At 35.2% G+C, this 24,755-nt stretch overlaps 3 protein-coding genes across 3 annotated transcripts; all 3 read left to right on the plus strand.

The window, feature by feature from the left end:
- The first annotated feature begins 919 nt into the window (after window positions 1-919).
- On the plus strand, window positions 920-3,349 carry LOC111391517. The gene is made up of 3 exons (XM_023016752.1): window positions 920-997; window positions 1,583-2,327; window positions 3,050-3,349. The coding sequence occupies exons 2-3, from the start codon at window positions 1,621-1,623 to the stop codon at window positions 3,063-3,065; spliced, it is 723 nt and encodes a 240-aa protein (XP_022872520.1). The 5' UTR covers window positions 920-997; window positions 1,583-1,620; the 3' UTR covers window positions 3,066-3,349.
- Window positions 3,350-10,039: 6,690 nt separating this feature from the next.
- Window positions 10,040-13,433, plus strand: LOC111385884 (ubiquitin-conjugating enzyme E2 10-like). Its single transcript, XM_023010312.1, has 5 exons — window positions 10,040-10,179; window positions 10,290-10,389; window positions 12,077-12,204; window positions 12,784-12,888; window positions 13,078-13,433. Exons 2-5 carry the CDS (start codon window positions 10,320-10,322, stop codon window positions 13,219-13,221), a joined length of 447 nt encoding a protein of 148 aa, XP_022866080.1. The 5' UTR covers window positions 10,040-10,179; window positions 10,290-10,319; the 3' UTR covers window positions 13,222-13,433.
- Window positions 13,434-15,568: 2,135 nt separating this feature from the next.
- Window positions 15,569-18,792, plus strand: LOC111385891 (mitogen-activated protein kinase kinase kinase 7-like). Its single transcript, XM_023010315.1, has 2 exons — window positions 15,569-18,128; window positions 18,534-18,792. The coding sequence occupies exons 1-2, from the start codon at window positions 16,205-16,207 to the stop codon at window positions 18,677-18,679; spliced, it is 2,070 nt and encodes a 689-aa protein (XP_022866083.1). The 5' UTR covers window positions 15,569-16,204; the 3' UTR covers window positions 18,680-18,792.
- Window positions 18,793-24,755: the final 5,963 nt, after the last annotated feature.

Consider the following 24,755-nt stretch of genomic DNA (forward strand, 5'->3'; position numbering starts at 1 on the left):
TTCCAAACACGGCATAATTTTTTATAATTGACTTAATTCTCACTCTTCTAATATGTTCGATTGAAATAGCACAAATCTCTCAAACTAAAACTTATTCAAGTCGTTAATAAATATAAATAAATAAATCCATATTGTCCTCAACATTCCAACTTTTTGTGCAAGTTGTTCATTTACCTCATGTTCTTGGGTATAGTTGAACGATTATTATCAAACAAATGTTATAAAAATTGGATTGATTGACTAGCTCAATTGAAAAATTGCGAATTGGTCGGATTATATATAGAAAATAGGAATATAATGATCCACTAAAATAATATTACACATCCATTCACCCTCGAAATTCATTTGTGTTTATTTATTTGATTTTCAATAACTCTAATTTCAATATCAATCCAACCCTTTTAGGGATAATAAAATTGTATGCTTTGTCATATCTTATGGGGAAGCGGTAGGAATGGAGAACACAATCCTCTTCAAGACTTATTTTTATGTGTTTAAATTTAAATCGAATTTAAAAAATAATAAATAAATAAGTAGTACGAAATGATAAATTGAGATATTTTAGTCTTCGTTCGTCCTTATCTTGCTACTCGTAAATCCCAACTGAGGACCACCTGGATGCCCCATTATCCAGCCTTTAACCCTTCTTTTTCTTTTTAACTAAATGGTGGAGTCAAATTTTGAAAATTTTGATAAATATATTTTATAAATGCATCATGCATGTCTATAAATACAAATATTTCCATCAGGTAATTCAGTTGAAGACTTCCCACCATTGCCATGTCAATACATGCAGAGCTGTGATTAAATCTCGCTCTTCAGTTTGCACCACTGATTACATTCTCTCACCTTTTACCCCCATTCACCCCAATTCATTCCATTTTCTTGTATTCCTTTTTTCTCATTTATCTCAGTTTCTCCAAATTCTACCTGCCCACAACAAAATCTTTCTGACTCAAAGAATCAAATTTAATGCAGCATTAGTATCTGTTTCGAGGTTTGTATTTTTCCAGAAATTCTTCATAATTTGGTTGTCTTTTCAATTTTCAATTTTCATCTTTTGGATATTTTTCTTCACATTTCTTTAAGTTACATTTAATTTCGAACCAATTATTACATAATGTAGAACCCTTTGAATCTTGCTCAGAGAAAGTGCAAGAATTTTGATTCTTGATATGAAAGGCTCTTGATTAGTCCAATTTAAATATTTTTTCCTCCTCTTATTTCATTCTCATTTCCTTTTTGTATTGGCTTTTATTCATGCTTTCTTCAGTTTCCTAAATTAATATGGCATGTTGAATGGATTGGAGTGGTGAAAAAGAATTCATGTTGTCGACTCATTTGAAGGATGAAGCTTAGTATTTTATTTTTTATTTTTTATTTTTTTTGTATTCGTATTTTTTGGTTGCCAACGTGGGCTGTTGAACCTGTTGGCGTGTGTTTTCGACCCAAAACTTGTTGGGATCAAGCCTTAATTTGTTGTCGTGATACTATATTCATGGTCTTCGGCATTCTTATTATTTTTTAAGAATTTAAGGTTTTTGGTAATAGGTGATAATTGAAATTTTTTGTTCGTGAAAAGAAATTTCAGGAGCAGGGAAGGGTTCAAGACCTGGAAAAATGTCACAAGGACAAACACCACTGCAGAAACCACCTGGATACAGAGATATCCCAGTCCAGAGGCTGCAGCCACCACCAGCACGAAAAGCCGCCGCCCTACCACCATCATTCTACCAAAAAAAGCGGCGGAACTGGTGCAGGATGTGTTGTTGCTGCACTTGCATATCCCTTGTTTTGTTAATCCTCTTGATCATTGCTGCTGCTGCCTTTTTCTATGCCTGGTTTGATCCAAAGCTGCCTGTTGTCCACCTTAAAACCATCAAATTCACCAAATTCAATGTAATGAACACCGATGCGGGACCCGCATTGGATGCGCAGTCGAGTCTCGACGTTGAGATAAAGAACCCGAACAAACACTTCGAGATGGAGTACGATAAGACACGGATGGTTTTGAATGCTGGAAATGGTGCAAATTTGGGGGAACAAACTTTGCCTGGATTCACACAAGAGAAAAACAACGTGACAACTTTGAAATTTACAATCAAGGCAAGTCAAGAACTTTTGGCCAAAAAAGATGCTGATAAGTTTATAAATGGATTCAAGAACAAGAATTTGGTGGTGAGTCCTGAGGTGAGGACAGGAATTGGATTGAAGGGGAATGGATGGAAAACTGGTACAGTTCAAGTGGATGTGATTTGTGCTGGCATGACATTGAATCAGATTCAGAACAGCGCTACACCCAAATGCCGCATTAAGTTGCTAGACTGGTAAAAACTCGAAAAGCTATAATACCCAAAAAGCTATGCTAATTATAAACCCTTGTAGCTTGTTCGATAAGGTCGAGTCTTGACCAGAAACACCTACCAAATACATCTTGAAACAATATGCAAAATACAAATAATAATACCATTCGTAGTCTACAGTAATCATAATATATGATAACTTATTATTTGAGACAATAGAATTATAGAAAATTAATGCCTCAAATAACAACTTGTCATATAGGATAACTACCGTGTACGCTGACTATGAATAGTATTACTCAATTGCAAATCCTTTACCCTCATGGCTTGTTTAGTCAAGTCTAATCTTTTCCGGTAACTCATGCCGAATATGTCATGAATAGCTATGCTAATTAGAAAACCTTGTGAGCTGTTCTATAAAATTGAGTCATATCGTGTAATCCATACCAAATGTCCGGACAACATATGTTAATTACAAACCTTGGTTGCTTAGAAACCATCGCAGCTTGTGTGGTAAGATCGAGTCTTGTCTAGTTACACATACCAAATATTTTCCGAAGATAAACATGCATGTGAATTTCAGTATTATCCAAGACTTAAGAGTAGGTTTATCACTACTTAATCACCAGCCTAATATAGTCCCTCAGTATTTGGCTCCTCAAATAGTCCAATGTGAATTAGACATGTTTTTAATGATCTTCAAGTCATTGTTCGATAATCTTATTTTGTTTATCGATTGATTGCAGGGTATATGTAAATTGAACGATTATTTCTCAAATCATATCGATCTTCATAAGGAATGCTTATCAGTAACATAGATTGGCAGATCTGCAGGAGTCGGAGGAAGGCCTAAAGTTGCTATTGGACAACATTAAACAACTCGTTTATCATATTCATACACACACATAACAATGACACACTACAATTTATTACAAGTTAATTAGTATTACAATGACACGCTATATTGTCTTGTCTATTGTTGCACAACAAATCTATAACAGTTTATATACATGTATAGTTAGTTTGATACGTTGAACTCGAGAGTATTAGTAATCGCTATTTTATACCGAACATGTCTATAATGCCAAATATTTTTGAGGAAGTTTTCTTTTAAGGGAAGAATTCAAGAAGTTGTGATAAGAACATCCATTTTGGTGACAGAATTTGAGAGAGCAACTTTTCTATTTGCTGCAGAAGCCTTTGCCTAGTGAAGAAAGAATGACTAGCTATATTTTGGTGGAAAATAAAATCACACATTTTGCTATATGTATGTTAAAATTCAATATCATGGTTTGATTTAAAATATTTTGTCTACGTTTGGTTCCATCAACAAACAAAAAATAAAGATTCCAAACCACATTAGTCCCCAATTTTGTAGCAATTTTTCACTTCAAAAAATCAATTTTTTGATCATTATTTTACTATTCCAACTGTCATTTTTTATTTCTCCACTCACAAGTAAGATTCACTTTTCTCTCTATCAGTAAAAATAAAATAAAAATAAAATCAATTCTCATAATCACTACTGAATAGACCCTAGGTTAACAACCTCTTTATTAGCCTATTAAGTGAAAAATTGGAATCGGCATTCTATAAGCGACTTGCCGAGTCTAGTAAGCTTTGCTTCGAAGTAATAAAAAATATTTTTTTTAAGCATCTCAATTGGTCATTGGTTCATATTTATAAACACTAAAGTAATTTTTTATCTATTCATTTGCAGTGATCTTTGAATACTATTCACTTCTTCATCATAAGCACTTTCCAAACATGATTGTAAATGAAATCTTTATAATGACATAATGACCGGCAAAGATCAAAAGGGAGAATTTACTATTAGTTTGTTTTAAAGTAACCCAACTGTTGCATTTATTCAAATTCATGAGGAGAAGATCATCAATACAATGTGAGGACTTCCCCAGCCCAGTGTATAACTAGTTTACGCAAAAAAGCAAACTTAGCAAGGGAATGAGCGATACAATTTACCTCACGTTGCAGAAAGGATATTGACAAGCCATTGAAGTGAATCTGAGTTCTGCTACCTTAGTGGGGATAGCTCCTTCAATTGCATGGATTGATGAATTGTGCATTACAATATGATGATGGGACAATTTGATTCAAGCATGCCAATGTCGAGAGCATGGTCAATGTAAAAATATATATATATATATTTCACTAAATTAATTAGAAGTTCTAAAAACCTCATAATTTTTATCCAATATCAAATTTGGTTACAATACCTATGTGGAGTTAAGATTGTAAACAAATGAATATTTCATGTACAATTTAAAAAAAGAAAGAAAGTGAAATGTCAACCATTATCGGTCTTTTAAGCATATTAAAGATTCCAATATATCTTATTTAACTTGCTTCTTTCATCTGACAAATCTCACCATGCGCAAGCGCAACCTCTAATCTCACCGAACGTTTAATAGGTAACATTGCATTACAATATGATGATGGGACAATTTGATTCAAGCATGCCAATGTCGAGAGCATGGTCAATGTAAAAATATATATATATATTTCACTAAATTAATTAGAAGTTCTAAAAACCTCATAATTTTTATCCAATATCAAATTTGGTTACAATACCTATGTGGAGTTAAGATTGTAAACAAATGAATATTTCATGTACAATTTAAAAAAAAAAAGAAAGTGAAATGTCAACCATTATCGGTCTTTTAAGCATATTAAAGCTTCCAATATATCTTATTTAACTTGCTTCTTTCATCTGACAAATCTCACCATGCGCAAGCGCAACCTCTAATCTCACCGAACGTTTAATAGGTAACACGCCATTAAAGATAATATCGAATATTTTTCATTTGTTCAACCCATCTGAGAAGATCGAAATTAATTATTTCTTCTCAATTTAAAACACTATAAATATGATAAGAAAAATATCTAGCTAATGCATAAGGGAATTTATTTTGTTTGGTACATGTACTAGGTCTGGAAGAAAAATGGGAAGATAATGAACTTTACGCAATACTCGTACTTAAAGAAGTCCATACATCGTTATTAGGGAATGATGAAACTCTAGAAAGTTGTGGTTGTGAATCATTATTTCTACCATGTTTAGCAGCATATTGAGAATAAATTGCATAAGATACTTTTCTATATCACAATTATGTGTGGGGATATCAAATGTTAAATGCGAAGAATTTTTTTCAATAATAACTTTAAGACCCTGTAAGTTAATACGAGAGTCCATCATTGTAGCTAAAGAAAATAACATGAACTAGTCATCCCAATATTTTTTAGAATTTCATCTCCATGATGGCAATAATGTCATTGATAAATGACAATCTCTATACTTACTATATTTTTTATAATATTTAAAAAAATATATAAGTTAGAAAAACACAAACAATGGAATAGTAGACGACCATGCATGCATTCGCCTTGTCATAGAAATATTAAAAATTTCATTATCACAAAAGAAATTATCATTCAGTAGGACTCTATTTTGTTTAGATAAGAATCAGATTTTTAGTAAATTTTGATAAAAGTTAATTAAATATCTAATTGAAAAGTTGTGAATCCCATTAAATACATGGTTAAATTTAATTGTTGATTTTAATGTAAATTTAATCCAATTTTCTAGTTGAACAAGATAGGGCTAGAATATAAATCATATGAATGCCTACTGTTATAAAAACAAGAAATAATCATATCATAAGTAATACATGAATTAGTGAGTTTCTAATACTTTGTGAGTTTCTAATACATTATAAATTTATTGCATCATTACAAAGTAGACATGAATTAGTCAATTTGTATCACGATTGAATATATGTTTATATAAGCCCCCATTTTTTTCCCAAGATTTAATGTTTGGAATAGTATTTTTTAAGAATGTGTGATTGAAAAAGAATAAATTTTTTTCAATTTACGTGTAATATTATTTTATGAAAGATTGTGTGATTGAAAATAAGATAGATAAACAAAATGAAAGAGAATGAGAGCCAAATGGGGGCTAAATTATATCAAGTGCACACTTTCTATTGTCGATAGTGGCAAATTGGCATCGAGTACTTACTATGCCTTCCCGTTTTGTTCCTAGATCATAAACACAGTTTGCAAAAAGTGCTCCAGAAAGTCCCTATTTAGTTGAACTAGATAGAATTTGAGTTCGCCTACTATCAAAAGCTCCAATGCAAGCACGATTTGTAGTACATTTTGTTAAGTTCTTTTCATAATAATTACAATATGCTTTCGTAATATGCTCCATTAGATTGTAAAGGATTCAATGCAGATTTTGATGGGGATCAAATGACTGTTCATGTAGCCTTCCTTCTTCACCAATTGGTTACTTAATATTGACGAAGTGGAAGAATTTCATCTCCATGATGGCAATAATGTCATTGATAAATGACAATCTCTATACTTACTATATTTTTTATAATATTTAAAAAAATATATAAGTTAGAAAAACACAAACAATGGAATAGTAGACGACCATGCATGCATTCGCCTTGTCATAGAAATATTAAAAATTTCATTATCACAAAAGAAATTATCATTCAGTAGGACTCTATTTTGTTTAGATAAGAATCAGATTTTTAGTAAATTTTGATAAAAGTTAATTAAATATCTAATTGAAAAGTTGTGAATCCCATTAAATACATGGTTAAATTTAATTGTTGATTTTAATGTAAATTTAATCCAATTTTCTAGTTGAACAAGATAGGGCTAGAATATAAATCATATGAATGCCTACTGTTATAAAAACAAGAAATAATCATATCATAAGTAATACATGAATTAGTGAGTTTCTAATACTTTGTGAGTTTCTAATACATTATAAATTTATTGCATCATTACAAAGTAGACATGAATTAGTCAATTTGTATCACGATTGAATATATGTTTATATAAGCCCCCATTTTTTTCCCAAGATTTAATGTTTGGAATAGTATTTTTTAAGAATGTGTGATTGAAAAAGAATAAATTTTTTTCAATTTACGTGTAATATTATTTTATGAAAGATTGTGTGATTGAAAATAAGATAGATAAACAAAATGAAAGAGAATGAGAGCCAAATGGGGGCTAAATTATATCAAGTGCACACTTTCTATTGTCGATAGTGGCAAATTGGCATCGAGTACTTACTATGCCTTCCCGTTTTGTTCCTAGATCATAAACACAATTTGCAAAAAGTGCTCCAGAAAGTCCCTATTTAGTTGAACTAGATAGAATTTGAGTTCGCCTACTATCAAAAGCTCCAATGCAAGCACGATTTGTAGTACATTTTGTTAAGTTCTTTTCATAATAATTACAATATGCTTTCGTAATATGCTCCATTAGATTGTAAAGGATTCAATGCAGATTTTGATGGGGATCAAATGACTGTTCATGTAGCCTTCCTTCTTCACCAATTGGTTACTTAATATTGACGAAGTGGAGCACCTTGTATTTACTTAAAAGCTTGGCGGACTCAATCTATATCTATAGCACTAGCTAGCCTGCTTCCTTAAATCATGACGGCCTTGTCACCTTATAAATAAGCATTTCTTCGATTTTTCATTTTGCACTAGCCCCATTATGTGTTTATTATTCTTTCATTTCTTCATAAACCCATGTACAACAACGTCAGCATTCAGTTTGAGGCCTCTTGCAACAGACTTTGTCTATTTCTGATCCACCTTGTCCCTCTAACCTATTAAATTCAGTTATTGTTTGAGAATCATTATTTGAAAACTCTTTTTGTCTACATACTCATTTTTAACCAATTATTTACACAATAAAATATTTTGTGCGTAAATTTAAAATTTTTTCCTATTCTTAACCACACATTCCGCTAAAAATTACCATTCAAAACATTGTTTTTCCCAAATAACGATTGTCAAACAGGGACATTGTATCTATGAGCAATTACAAGCTTGAAATTTCCTAAAATAGTTTTGTGACTTCAAGAATTCTACTTTGTGGTTAGTTGTGTTACTACATATATACAATATACAAAGAATACATTTACGTTTACTTTCTTCCTCACTTTTACCCCCCACGACTTCCCACATGTTTCTTGATCCCAGTCTTCATAGTGGCTCCTGCTTCCCATGCGTCATCTTTCAGTTTTTTTTGTTGTTTTAACAAAACTAGAGAAAAATGATGGTAAATTTTAATCACACCATAATCAATTTTGATTCAATTCTTCTTTTCATCGCAAAATAGAGCATTTTAATAGCTCGCAAGGCTATAAGTTCAAATTCTATCTCCAAAATTTATTTTTGGGTAATTGATACAAAACGTCCCTACCTTTTTAGCTTATTGTGAAAAATATCCATACTTTTATTTTTTTGGCATTTTTGCCCCTATTTTCACCTTTCATTGCGGAGAATGTCCTTTTCGTCTTTTTTTCCAATAAAATGACAATTTTACCCCCGATTAAAAAAAACAAAAATAAAACCAAAAAAACAATAAATAATTAATTGCAATCACAGTCCTAAATTTTTCAAAATATTACAGTTTAGTCCTAATTCTCCTCCACCACCACTTTTGCAACCCAAACACCTTCCGGCCACCATACTCGTCAAACTCCACCACCACTAGCCTTACTCACTCCCTCCTATATCGAACCCACCTGAATTCACCAGAAAATCAAGTCAAAATATCCAAAATTCAGTAGTTATAGGTTTATAAAGAACATCATTTGATTCCAAAATTTGGCAAACAAGTGCTGTAATTTCTGCAATTGAGCTATTACCCAATGCTTTTTGACCTTGAATTTCATTTTCCTCATGTTGATTTGTGTATTGAATCACATTTGAGCTATAAATTGATGGAAGAAAACCTCTTTCGTGCAGGTAGGTTGTTCATCGGAAGAAAACCCATAAACTGCCATTTCCAGGCCAAATTGAGGACCACCCATATGTTCATTGGATGCGCCATGAAGAGTAGGTGCTTGTCGTGCTGGTCCACGATCATGGGTTCCACCACCGTCGTCGGAAAATTCGTCTGAAAGTTACAAAATCCCTGTGTTCGAAGATGAGCCTACTGATTTTGATTTCATGTGTTTATGGATGATTGACGACCATGTAAAGGGACCCCTTGATGTGTATAATTCACTGGAATGTTGGGCATGGCATGGGTGTCGTCGGAATCGGAGATTTTGGCTTGATTTTGTCGGAATCGACTTGATTTTTGGCTTGATTTTGTCATCGAAATTGGAGATTTTGGCTTGATTTTCCGATGAATTCAGGTGGGATCGAGGTAGGGGAGAGTGAGGTAAGGCTGGTGGTGCTGGAGTCTAGCGGGTATGGTGGCTGGAAGGTGTTTGGGTTGTGAAAGTGATGGTGGAGGAGAATTTAAGACTAAGCTGTAATGTTTTGAAAAATTTTGGACTGTGATTGCAATTAGTTATATATTGATTTTTTTTTGTTTTTTTTTGTTTTATTTGAATCGGGGGTAAAATTGTCATTTTATTGGAAAAATGACGAAAAGAGCATTCTCCGTAATGAAAGGTGGAAATAGGGGCAAAAATGTCAAAAAATAAAAGGTAGGAACGTTTTTCACAATAACCTTGAAAAGTAAACACATTTTGTTCTAATTACCCTTTATATTTTACTAGAAGGAGGATAGGCTTAGTTAACTAATAATTAATTACGCCTTTTGGGGTTGGATTTAAAATAAATAAATAAATAAATAAATGGGAGAGAGTTGTGTCGATTTTGATTGAATTATCATTGATTTGACAATTTTTTTCTGTAAAGAGGAATACTTTCACAATTGAAAAATAACAAAAAGAAAACAAAAATGTCACAACATATTCTCATTTCCCCTCCCCAAAGTCGTCTATTCACGTCAAGAAACAGCGGCGGCAGCATCTCAACCACAAGGAAGAGCACAGAAGTCTTTCTCATTCACATCCATCGTCAGTATATACATATTTCTTTATATATACACACACGTATTCACTTGTTTTTGTATTTATTTTTTTATTTTTTGGTTTTCTTTATGCATTTTATTTAAAAAAATCGACAGATCTGCTGTTTTCTGGGGTGATTTGTCTTGATGGCTTCGAAACGGATCTTGAAAGAGCTCAAGGATCTGCAGAAAGACCCCCCTACTTCTTGCAGTGCCGGTACCTTTTTGGCCCTTTAATATTTTGTAGATGTATTTGTGTTTTTTCTCTTTGATTTTACTTGCTGATTAATTTTCTTGAGGTTTGATCTGTGATGTTTGAATGTTTATGCCAATGTTTTAACATGAGGGCATCTGCACTTCTGTTGTTTACCATGTTGGGTGTAAATAGGTTTGTTTGTACGCGATTTCAATGCTTAATGGTAAAAAAAGGTGGACGAAAGTCTGCCTGATGGTTGTTGATTTTCTGGGCTTTGTATCAGAAGTCTGAGGGGGAAGATTGGTTTGTGAGTATCTATGCTTTGCATTGGTATACACTGATTCGCAAGAGTTTACGGTTTCCGTACCTTCCATAAAGGAAAAACTTACCTTATCAGGGGATTTTTTTGTTTGCATTTTTTTCTTTCGGATCCGTGGCTACTGACTGGAGTGGGAGTAGGAGCATAAATATACCTCCTCCCTAATCTCAAATGAAGGAACCATTGGTATTGTGTCCGAGTGTATTTAAAATGATTCCTACTCTTTCCTGAGGGCTAGTACCTGTCATGATATCAAGGCTTTTAGATAGGCAATACATCAAATTTAACATGCACGATCAGTTTAGTATAGCTGTGCTTCCAAGGTGGGGTTGTCTTGATGTTGGTCAGCCTCTAGCCTGGATCGACCTAAGTTAGATGAAGCCTCTAAGAAGGAAGCAATTTGTCTATATCCTGATCACTTGCAGATCGGTGTTATATTAATATACAAGGATGATTCTCCAAAGATGGTGGAAAATCGACCGCTCTGCATAATCTGTTTTAAATCAAGAAGATAGGATGGAGACGCTGTTGCCTGATAGCTACTAGACAGACCTGTCACACTGGTAGAAATTTGACAATAGATAAAGCATATGTTATATGTGTACATTGAGTAGTTAGTTATTTTTGCTACTACAAGTTCAGAAACTGAATATTCAACTTTGTTATTTGCAATTCTTTCCCTTCCAAACCTGTTGATTTTGCTTCACTGGGTTGCAAATTTTTTGGAGTCTTCTTTTTAGCAATTTTGCTGCTCTTTCTAGTTTTACTTCAATTGGCCTCGATTCTGTAATCCTTGAGGATTTTTAAAAAGTAGCTAGAGTTTTAATAGATCCCCATAAATAAAAAATCCAATACCAAATCATTAAATTCAAATGATAGAAAGATCTTATATGTTTCCTTTTTCTTTCAGATTCATGGAAAAATTCAAATATATTGATCAGATTCCGATTTCTTTTCAAAGATTTCCATGAGCGAGCTAATATAATCTGCTATACATCTTTATTGACACAACTAGTAGATCGTTAGAACATGTAATCATGCTATTACTTATCTATCACAACCTTGGGTTGGCACATCGCCTGTATAATATGCTTTTACTTATATTATGGCCTTGTTTGAGCCACATTTTTTAAAAAAAAAAAAAAAAAAACATTTTTGAACAGTAATTTGACATCATTTCAACCACACATTCTTTAGTAAAATAATATTACACGTAAATAAAAAAAAAAAATGTCCTCATTTTTCAATCACACATTCTCCATCAATCTACTATTTCAAAATACATTATTTAAAAATAATGTGGCTTAAACACACACTATATATTTATTATTATTCTTTCTCACTGTAAGATGGAAATATGATACCTATTTCTATTGTGTATATTTACAGGCCCAGTTGGTGAGGACATGTTTCACTGGCAAGCAACAATAATGGGACCTCAAGAGAGTCCTTATGCAGGGGGAGTATTTTTGGTTACCATCCATTTCCCCCCTGATTACCCATTCAAACCTCCGAAGGTACGTGTTAAAATGTATTGAAACTTGAGGGGCATTTGTGAGCCAAATATATCCTTCTCAATCTTATAAAATAAAATAAAAAATGAAGCAACAAGGATCTGTCTTTGTAATAAACAGAATGAAAGAAAGAGTTGGCATTTCTTGTACCAGCAGCTCAGTAAATGATCAAATTTGTTGGATTCTGATGTGTTCATGTACAGGATACATATTTTTATAGATAAATACTAAACAGCAATTTTGCTATGCTAAAACACGGGAAATTGATTTAATCATGTCAGTTCTGTTTTTGTTTCTATTTTCTTCGGTGTGTTAAAATACATCTATTGAGGTGCACTGGTAAACAATGTAAGCTTCTGGTCAGCACGTCGTTAACCACTTCGATGTCAGATTTAAGAGCAAGATCTTGTTGATTTCAGATGTGATGAGAAAATATTTCCTTGAAACAGTTTACTTAGAGTTCTAATGTATGATATGCTCATGGGATTATCGAAGTTGCATTTTGGTGCGATTATCAAACATTAGTTTTTCTTATGATCCTGTCTAACGTATTCCTTCATTTTATATCTCGAAATTTTTCAGGTTGCATTCCGGACAAAAGTTTTCCACCCAAATATAAACAGCAATGGCAGTATTTGCCTTGACATCTTGAAGGAGCAGTGGAGCCCTGCCTTAACAATATCAAAGGTTATTTTTCTTTTCTTCACTTTTATCTTTCTTAATATCTAATAAACGAATCCAATAATCAGAACTCCCCTTCTAGTCCCAGCTCACTACTGTTGCTAGAAATTTGCTTTTGTTAAGTTGTAAACTGAAACTGCTTTTTGATTGTGCAAAATTTGCCATTTCTATTTTTTAAAGTTGTGGCTCTTGTAGGTGTTGCTCTCGATCTGTTCACTTTTGACGGATCCAAACCCAGACGACCCCCTTGTGCCAGAAATTGCTCACATGTACAAGACAGACAAGGCCAAGTACGAGCAAACTGCACGGAGCTGGACACAGAAGTATGCAATGGGATAGCATCATTTGTGTGAAAATGATGTGTTCCCGCCCAATGAATGAAGACGATGCTTTGAATTCTTGATATTGAATCATTATTGGGAAAGACTGGATATTGTCGTTGGAATTGAAAGTATGTAATTCTGTTGAATCCTTCATATTTGTTGATGAATGCCCTGTTAATTATCATCTTCTTGAAAAATGGAACTGCACTTGATAGATGAAAAGGTTAATTCAAATTGCACGTAATGAAAATAGAAATTGTAAGTTTACCGAATATACAATACTGGCAATTTTTATGGTTGTTTTCCAAAAATCGCACCAACATTCGTCAATTATGTGTGGCAAAACTTTTGAACGCATCAACGAAACATAGTTACATACATTAATTTCGAATATGAGAACTCTGTAATATTCTATGATGAAATTTCGTTGAATGGATCCAAGAGGAAAAAAGAGAGAGATTAATCATCCTTTGGGAACGCAACAATGCTACACGACCCGCGTGGATGGTTGATGAATGCCCTGTTAATTATCATCTTCTTGAAAAATGGAACTGCACTTGATAGATGAAAAGGTTAATTCAAATTGCACGTGATGAAAATAGAAATTGAAAGTTTACCGAATATACAATACTGGCAATTTTTATGGTTGTTTTCCAAAAATCGCACCAACATTCGTCAACTACGGGGATGATTGCATACACATGGGGGTTGTGATTATTTTTTTCGCTTGGGATTCATGCATCGCATGTGAGGGTGCGATCATTAAGGGTGTCATCAGTGCGGGTCAAGTGGCATTATTCTCGAAATTGATTAACATTCTGTTAATCGGTTTTTTATAATATTAATATAAAATTATATTTCTTTTTAAAGACCGAGTTTATGATTGATTTTGAATAAAGAAATGAGAAAAAGAGATAAATTATAAACACGTAAACATAGCATCAATTTATTGAGATAGGTGAGTTGGTTGAGTAGATTGCCCAACTTGTTCTGGTGAAAGGTCGAAGAGTTATTTTAGAAACGGTGAAAATTAGAAGGGAAAAAAAAAAAAATAATAATAATAAGAAAAAGTGGGAATTATCATCATATGTTAAATGGAAAGAAATAGGGACTTTGGTATTCAAATGAATAAATAAAAAAATATTGAACTTGGTTTTCAAAGGGCAGTTAAGGTTTAGATACGAAAGTCATAGATTTAGTGGTTGCTGATTCCAAGCTTGAAAATTTCTATAGGATGCTTGAAAGAGGCAATTCCAATTGTCACCGCCGTCAAATGAAGTTTTTCAAAGTTAAAGTTGATTGAGTTTTATATTCGATCAATTACGTCACAAGAAAGATTTAATGTATTAACTATAGTTTCGATTGAAAATAATATATTAAAAAAACTTGATTTGAATAGTTTGATTAATAATTTAGCATCTCAAAATGCAGGAAGGCTAAATATTATGCTAGCCCAATCTTTCATATTGTGAGAATTAATTTGCATGATTATTAGATGGGCATCACCAGCTTAACCACCACCTTCACAAACATTAAATCCGAACAACCGTCACCTCCACCATCACCAAGTCTCCATCACCACCATCGCCACCAACACAAACCTCAAATATGATTAATTGTAGCCAAGCACCAACCCGTATTATACAAATAAGTTATCGAATCGATTATTTAAAACAATAATGTTACATTTCTAAGGATCTCGAGAGCATACATTTTGTGATTTCAACTAAATTATGTCACTATAATTCATAATGGAACTTTAATAATCTAGGATCTAGGGCTTGTTCGAAAGTAATTTTGAAAATTGATTTTTTGATCATCAGGAGAAAAGTGAGCGCCACATGTGAGAGAAGAAGTCAAAAATTACAATTAGAATAGTAAAATAACGATCAAAAATCAATTTTTTTGAATGAAAAATCACTCCCAAACGGGACCCTAGTCTTTTATGATGATGGTAAGAGAGTACTATCAAATTACAAGACAAGAAGTCATGCATTGTGACAATTAATTCAAATATTCAGAAAGTATTACCAAACTCTACACGTAATCAATAGTAAATATTCTAATCAAGCAAGATCATAAATTTCAAAAGATCATATTTTTGAGAAATACTAAGTACAACTCCATGAATGTACAATATGAAGATTATATTATTTACAACAAGAGTTTTACTTCTTAGCTCAAGAGAAATGCGTTGTTAGAACTGAATCGAGACAACCAGCAACTATAGATTCAACAATTCTTCCTCTCTAAAAATTACTTTTAGGTCAAGAAATTGACAATAACCGGATTAGAACGAACATCTTGTCTTCCTCCAAAAAAAAAAAAATAAATAAATAAAAATAAAAATTCTTTTAGGTAGAGAAATTAACAGGGAGATCAAGAAAAGGGTGGTGTACCGTAGGCCATTTTGCATCTGAATTTTGATATATGGAAGACTTACAACTTATCTGTCGAACCTCGTCCAATACAAATCTTAAAAATGGCCAACAAGCTGCCAGATGTTGGCAATCTCTCTGCATGAATATATTTCATTTTCTGCTAATTTTAGATTCATCCAAGAGAGCCCAATTTTCCCGTTCTCTTGGATCTTTCTCTATGACCAGTTTTGATGTCAAATTTATATTCCCATCTCAGTTGATTTTTGCAAAATTTCTTGTTTTTTTCTTTTTCTTGCGATTATTTGGTATTAATTAATTCAATCATTCATTCTCACATTGCCGTCCAACCAACAAATTAGGCCTCATTTCATAAATTTGGGTCGATGAATCCGTTTTCATCATTCTGTATTGTTGATGCAATAAATACTTTTATGTGTGCGATTCAATAAAGATTTCTTTTATCTGCCCGTATTGCAAGGAAAATTCTAGTTTCTTCACAATATTTTTTGGAGGTAATTTCCTGGTGAATTTTTCGTTAATTTTTTTTTTCTGAAATTTAAAACAGATTCAGATGATGATATGATTTAGAAATCTTGTGGTGATAAAATCTAAGAAAGAATGGAGCAATTCAGAGAGATTGGAAAGGTGATTGGAAGTTTAAATGCCATAATGGTATTCCAAGATGATATACAGATTAATCAGAGGCAGTGTTGTCTATTGGTTGATATGTTTACTTCAGCATATAAAACAGTTGCAGAGCAAATCAAACAGAATTTGCGATTTGAAGAAAAGAACACAAAATGGAAAATTATTGAGCATCCATTAAATGAGCTTCTGAGAATATTCAAAGAAGGAGAGATGTACATTAGGCAGTGTTTGGAAACAAAGAATTGGTGGGGAAAAGCAATTTCCCTTTACCGGAATCAGGACTGCACTGAGTTTCATATACATAACTTGTTGTCCTGTTTTCCGGTTGTCGTTGAAGCAATTGAAATGGCGGGGGAGATATCGGGGGTGGATCAAGATGAAATGCAGAAGAAGAAGGTTATGTATTCATTGAAATACCAGAAAGATTGGAACGATCCAAGACTTTTTCAGTGGAAATTTGGAAAACAGTATTTGGTTTCTCAAAATTTTTGTAATCGGTTAGATTCAGCTTGGGACGAAGATGGATGGTTTCTACTCAAGAAAATTCAAGAAAAGAAGAAGTTGGGTGGATTAAGTTCGAAGAATGATCAGAAACTTGCTGATATTTTTTTGAAGAATTTATATGGTTCAGAGACAATGGATGATGTACTTTTACCTTTTGAAACTTTGGTAAGTTCAAAGGATTATCAAGTGAGACGACGTTTGGGAAATGGGAGCCAGTATAAGGAGATTCAGTGGTTGGGTGAAACCTTCGCTTTAAGACACTTTTTTGGGGACATTAAGGTACTGATACCTGAGATTTCTAAGGAATCATGTCTGTGTCATCCAAATATAATGCACGTCCTTTGTGGATTTTCAGACGAGGAAAAGAAAGAATGTTTCTTGGTAATGGAACTCATGGAGAGAGATCTATCCAGTTACATTAAGGAACTCTGTGGTCCAAGAAAGAGAATTCCATTTTCACTTCCAGTTGCTGTTGATCTTATGCTGCAGATAGCAAGAGGAATGGAATATCTCCACTCGAAAAAAATCTATCATGGAAATTTAAACCCTTCTAATATTCTTATAAAAGCCAGGAATGTTAGTAAAAACGGGGATTTACATGCTAAAGTGTCGGGTTTTGGTCTATCATCCTCTATTAGTCTCACACAAAAAGCCCCCAAAAGTCCTAGTGGACAACTTTCTTTTATTTGGTATGCACCAGAAGTGCTAACAGAACAAGAAGAGTTGAGCATTGAGGGAGGAAATTTGAAGTATACCGATAAGTCAGATGTTTACAGCTTTGGGATGATCTGCTTCGAGCTTTTAACGGGGAAGGTCCCGTTTGAAGATAGCCATCTTCAAGGCGATAAAATGAGCCGAAACATTAGGGCAGGAGAGAGGCCACTTTTCCCATTCCATTCACCTAAATATGCAGCAAGCTTAACAAAGAAATGTTGGCACTCGGATCCCAATCAAAGGCCAAGTTTCTCATCTATCTGTAGAATTCTTCGATACATTAAGCGTTTCTTAGTTATGAACCCTGAACACAGCCAGCCAAATCCACCAATGCCACCAGTAGATTTCAGCGATATTGAGGCAGAGATCATAAGAAGCTTTCCTTATATGGGAAAGTCCAATCTTTTGCCTGTATCACAAATCCCATTTCAGATGTTTGCTTACAGAGTGATTGAGAAGGAAAAACCGAATACAAATCAGAGAGATACCTCCGAATCAGGAAGTGATGGAGCTTCAGCCTGTGGGGATGATAATGTAATAGCAGACGATCCATTACCATCACCAGCACGATCACCAAGACCAACTGTAAAGAAATGCTTATCCTCTCCCGACATGTCAAACAAGAAACTTTCATTATCAAAGAAATCGCTAAGCGTCAAAGCCAAGAAACTGCCAGGTTATCTATTGACTTTGAAATCTTTTACATAGTATTGCGTAATTTTTGTTAGGATAGACACTTAGCAATGAGAACTTAGCGAAGGACAAAATCACGTGATTGAAAATGCCATTGCCTAGTGTTAGCTAGCATTGATTCAAGATTTGCAAATTCAAAATGTTTGTCCTTTCCAAGACCATAAAATCCTGAGAATAGGCACATATATTTCTGCAAATTCAGAAGAATTCTACTCTGAAAACTGCAGGACCTGACATACTTAAAATTATTAAAGTTAAATGTAGTCTAGCATGTTAACCATGGTCATATTTATGCTTATCCGTTTTAAATTTTATTTGAAAGCACTATTGAGACAATGAAAAGAAAAACATCCAATGAACTAACAATATTATCACGGCTGTTTTGCAGGGACACCAAAGGAAAGATCAGTACGGCCTCCACAAATAACACCTCGTGGACGCAGTATGAGAATGAATTCCGAAAGTCAGCTAATGTTAACAAGTCCAAAGCCATGGAGAACATCCGGTCATGTCTCTGATTCTGAGCTCTCCTAGGAATCTGTAATAAAAAAAATTGATACAGAAACATGAACCAACTTCCACACTATTCTTTTAGTTTCATCAGATAACTGCAAGCATTTTCTTATGTAGTATCTGGTATAGTATAGGATAATTTAGGAAAAAGTGGGAATTATCATCATATGTTAAATGGAAAGAAATAGGGACTTTGGTATTCAAATGAATAAATAAAAAAATATTGAATTTGGTTTTCAAAGGGCAGTTAAGGTTTAGATAGGAAAGTCATAGACTTAGTGTTGCTGATTCCAACTTCCAAGCTTGAAAATTTCTATAGGATGCTTGAAAGAGGCAATTCCAATTGTCACCTCCGTCAAATGAAGTTTTTCAAAGTTAAAGTTGATTGAGTTTTATATTCGATCAATTACGTCACAAGAAAGATTTAATGTATTAACTATAGTTTCGATCAAAAATAATATATTAAAAAAACTTGATTTGAATAGTTTGATTAATAACTTAGCACCTCAAAATGCGAGAAGACTAAATATTATGGGGATGTTTGAACCACATTATTTTGGTACTAATGCATTCTTGAATAGTGTATTGATGGGAAATGTGTAGTTAAAAAATAAGGAAATTTTTTTTATCTGCGTGTAATATTATTTTATTAAAGAATGTGTGGTTGAAATGATGTCAAATCACTGTTTAAGAATGTATTTTTTTGAATTAATATAGATCAAACAGGCCCTATGCTAGTCCAATCTTTTAGATTGTGAGAATTAATTTGCTTCTCTATCTTTTAGATTTTGCAGAGTTTTCATTAAAATATATTATTTATTTTAATGTTTAAATTAAGTTTATATTAAAAAAATATATGTTTTAATAATTAATCATCTAGGGTCAAAATTTTCAAAGCGTTCTTGATTGCTATAAACTATCTTGATTACTAGATGTGCACCATTAGCTTTACCATTACCTTCACGAACATCAAATTTGAACAACCATTGCCTCCATCATCATCAAGTCTCCATCACCACCATCTCCACTAACACAAACCTCAAATATGAGTAATTGTACCCAAGACCGTATTATGCAAATAAGTTATCTAGTTGATTACTTAAACAATAATGTTACATATCTAAGGATCTCGAGAGCATACATTTTGTGATTTCGACTAAATTATGTCACTATAATTCATAATGGGATTTTAATAATCTAGGACCTAGTCTTTTATGATGATGGCAAGAGAGTACTATCAAATTACAAGACAAGAAGCATGATGTATTAATCTAATTTAGCATTCATCCTTCTCTACAAGTCATGCATTGTGACAATTATTTCAAATATTCAGAAAGTATTACCAAACTCTACACATAATCAATAGTTAATATTCTAATCGAGCAAAATTATAAATTTCAAAAGATCATATTTTTGAGAAATACTGAATACAGCTCCATGAATGTACAATATGAAGTATTTATTATTTACAACAAGAGTTTTACTTCTTAGCTCAAGAGAAATGCGTTGTTAGAACTGAATCGAGACAACCAGCAACTATAGATTCAACAATTCTTCCTCGCTAGAAATTACTTTTAGGTCAAGAAATTGACAATAACTGGATTAGAAAGAACATCTTGTCTTCCTCCAAAAATAATAATAATAATAATAATAACAAATAAAAAATTCTTTTAGGTAGAGAAATTAACGGGAGATCAAGAAAAGGGTGGTGTACTGTAGGCCATTTTGCATCTGAATTTTGATAAATGGAAGACTTACAACTTATCTGTGGAACCTCGTCCAATACTGATGGTACCAATATTGCACACCCGAGGACTTTTTCCTTGAGGACTGCCTACATGTTCCACCTCACTTTTCTGCCAAGACGTCCTCGAGATATGTTAGTCCTTGAGGATTGTTTCAATCCTCAAGGATTGCTCACATGACCATGGAAACTCACCTCTTACTTCCTCGAGAATATGTCCTCAGGTCAGTGTCCATTGAGAGGTCCTCGAGATAAATATATGGCCGACGAACAGACACCTAAACCCCCAAGGACTCTATATCAACTCTAACACCACCAGTCAAACAGTTCCATTACGAGTAGGACAATCCTTACAAACAGGACTTTATCAGATAAGAACGTTCACCCCATTCCAATCCTATCAGGAATGTACTACCTACCCCTATAAATACCATCATTGGACATTATTCAGGTACGTTCTCATTATTCTCAGTTTATAGCCTCACGCACATAATTTCCTTTCTAACTTAAGCATCGGAGGGGCGACGAGAACATACTTCGTTGCCTTTGTTTCAGGTACCGGAAGACTACGATCGTGCTCATTCAAACTCCTCACGCTCGGGAAATCAACAGGTAAGATTTTTGGTAGCATCATTGGCGACGTCTGTAGGAAGCGCTACCAAAAGTCATGGTTAACACACGATCATGTCTTCTTCTCGCAAGCTCATCCGTTCCCATCACTCATCCTGCTAAAGATCGACCGGCTTCTCAAGAAGAGTCGTCAAGAGTGCCCGTACCCCAGTCGGCGGTCGTCACAACTGAAGCTTTTGAAGAGCTCCGTCAGTAGGTGGCCATGATAACGTAGCTGTTAAGTCAAAGAAATTCGCATCCGTTACCAGTGCAAGTAGAGCATGGTGGTTTTATGGCTGATGCTCGAGCCCAAGCACCAAACCCCGCAACTGACGGAGTAGGGACCTCGGGTATTCTTAACATGGCCTCAGGCTCGAGATCGGTTGCTATGGATTTCGTAGAGATTGCATGGATCATTCAAAAAGGAATTATAGCTGGCCTGCAACGGAATGCTCGGGGGCCAACGGGTTTTCCTAACACTCCATTCACACCGAAGATATTGTCATATCTCCTACCCAACAGATTCAAATATCCTCGCATTAAAGAGTATGATGGGACGATCGATCCAATCAATCATCTCAATGTATATACTGATGTCATGAATTTGCAAGTTGCGCCGCATCAAGTTATGTGCAAAGCCTCCCGCAAACACTGACTAATGCTGCTAGAGATTGGTTCTCGACATTGGAGCCCAACTCCATAGCCTCATTCTCAGATTTGGCTGATAAGTTCTCAAGCTTCTTTGCAAGTAGCAAGCGTATCAGAAAGACCGCGACCTCTCTCATGCAACTTTGCCAGGGAGCAAGTAAAACCCTACGAGGATTTATGACGAGGTTTAACAAGGAAAGACTTCAAATACCTGACCTTCACATTACGACGGTAGTTTCCATCCTCACCTATGCCATAAGATATGAAGCCTTCAAAATGTTCCTATCAAAGACCCCGCTGCAGACAGTGATCGAGCTCCTTACACAGCTGAAAAATATATTAATATGGAATAAATGCTGAATCCAATGAGACCTGGTCCTTCTTATGAAAAGGCCGAGAACAAGAGACAACATAACGTCATCTCCCGACCCGAGCATCCTCGGGACAAGCACAAGAATGAAGGGCCGTCAAAGCCTCTCACCCAGTTGAACACAACCAAGGAAAACATTTTGATGGAGATCAAGGATATGAAAGAGTTGAAGTGGCCTTCAAGGATGAAGTCACCCCCTGACACAAGAGATAGGAGCAAGTATTGTGAATCTCACCGAGATCATGGGCATACCATGGAGGATTGTCAAGCCTTACAGCGAAAATTGAAGCCCTAATAAAAAAAGGGCTCTTAAGAAATTACATTGGTCATGATAAACGCTCGAAGAATGACCGTGACAATCGGAAAGAGCCTGGAGCCGGAAGCAGTGCTCAACCTACTGCCGGGACCATTAATATTATCATTGGAGGCATAGTATTTGGAAGAGACACAAGTAGTGGACGAAAGCAATATGCTCGCCAACACGCTTATACCTCAAGGAAATCTCATGATAAACTCACAGACATTACTTTTGGGGCAAGAGATTTGGAAGGAGTACCATATCCTCATGACGATGCCTTGGTCGTCTCTGCAATTGTGGTTAACTTTGAAGTAAAGAAGATTCTGGTTGATAATGGGAGTGTAGCAAACATACTCTCACAGGAAGCTTTCCCTAAAATGGTGATCTCTCCCAACAGCTCAAAGCAGTAAAAACTCTTCTACAAGGATTTGGTGGTGAAGTCATTATCCTGGAAGGCATCGTCGAGCTTCCTCTTACATTGGGTTCTGACATTGCACAAGTAACGGAGATCACACCATTCCAAGTGGTTAACACTCCTATAGCTTACAACATTATCCTGGGAAGACCCCTACTGAACAAGATCCAAGCCATTGTATCAACTTTCCACCTAGCCATGAAGTTTCCAACAGGTCATGGCATTGGAGTAGTTCATAGAAACCAAACAGTTGCCAGACAATGCTATGTTATTAGCATCCGAGGAATGAGTACAGACGTCATGCAACTTTCAGACCTCGAGCTCGAGATCGAGCCAAGGGATAGACTTGCCTCGATTGAAGAATTGGAAGTGGTCGAACTCGAGCATGGAAAAACGGTAACAATTGTTCAGGATCTCAAGGCCAGCCTTTGGGAGGAAGTCATCAATTGTCTGTCCCACAACATTGATATTTTTGCATGCAAAGTCGAGGATATGCCAGGGATAGACCCTGAAGTAGCAGTCCATAGACTCAACATAAGCCCAAGGGCCAAAGCTGTTAAGCAAAGGAAGAGACAGTTTGCGCCAGAAAGACGTGTGGTCATTCAGGAAGAGGTCCGCAAACTGGTGGGAGCGGGGTTCATAAGGGAAGTCCAATACCTTGACTGGCTAGCTAACGTTGTTCTTGTGAAGAAGCCTAGTGGTAAATGGAGGGTCTGCATCGACTTTATAGATTTCAATAAGGCATGCCCTAAAGACAGTTACCCGCTCCCCAGAATACACAATCTTTTGGATAGCACATCCAGACATAAGTTGTACAGTTTCTTAGATGCATTCTTAGGGTATCATCAAATCCTCATGGTCGAGGAAAACCAAGAGAAGACTTTATTCATGGCTGATTCGGCCATATACTGCTATAGGATGATGTCGTTTCGGTTGAAAAATGTCGGAGCAACGTATTAGAGGCTCATCAACAAAGTCTTCGCTGATTTGATAGGGAAGAACATCGAGGCCTATGTTGACGACATGGTGGTGAAAAGCAGGAAGGTAGAGCAGCACATATCCGACCTGGAGGAGGTGTTTGCCACCCTATGAAAATATCGAATGAAGCTCAACCCAGAGAAGTGTGTATTCGGTATCGCTTTGAAAATTTTTTTGGGTTTCATGATCGCTCACTGGGGGATAGAAGCAAACCTCGATAAGATCTAGGCCTTGGTAGCAATGGAATCACCCAGGACTAAGAAAGAGGTGCAAAAATTGACAGGTAAGGTAGCAGCCCTGAACAGGATCATGTCCTGAGCAGCGGACGGGTGCTTCCCTTTCTTTAAAGTTCTTAGAGGCAGCCAATTCTTTGAATGGAATGAGGAGTGTGAAAAGGATTTTCAGGAGCTCAAACAGATATTGGCGTCTTCTCCTATCCTCACTAAATCGGAGCTCGGGGATACTTTGTTATTGTACTTAGCCGTGTCTCAAAATGCAGTGAACGTCGTCTTGGAGAAAGAAGTCAACAAAGCCCAGCAACCCATTTACTATGTGAGTGAAGTTCTACTTGATGCAGAGACCAGGTACACTTTGGCTGAACAACTTGTCCTTGCCCTTGCTCTAATAGTGGTAGCAAGAAAGTTTCGACAATATTTTCAGTCTCATCCCATTGTGGTACTCACTAACCAGTCTCTGAAACATATCCTTCAAAAGCTAGACGTCTCGGGCAGGTTACTAAAGTGGGCAATTGAACTTGGAGAGTTTGATATAGCGTTCAAACCCCATCCGTCCATCAAAGCCCAAGCCTTAGCAGATTTCATTGCAGAACTCACCCCTAGACGTCGGGGGCCAAATGATAGCTTGAGCACTACAATAGATGTTTGGCAAATTTTCGTGGGTGGAGCATCAAACTCCTCAGGCTCGGGTGCCAGGGTCATCATCACGTGCCCGGACATGCTCATGGATATTCAGTGTGCACTCAGGTTCGAATTTGAGACAACCAATAACGAAGTAGAGTATGAGCCTGTCATCATA

The sequence above is a fragment of the Olea europaea genome, chromosome 3, assembly GCF_002742605.1.
Source record: "Olea europaea var. sylvestris chromosome 3, O_europaea_v1, whole genome shotgun sequence".
In the NCBI taxonomy this organism is placed as follows: Eukaryota; Viridiplantae; Streptophyta; class Magnoliopsida; order Lamiales; family Oleaceae; genus Olea; species Olea europaea.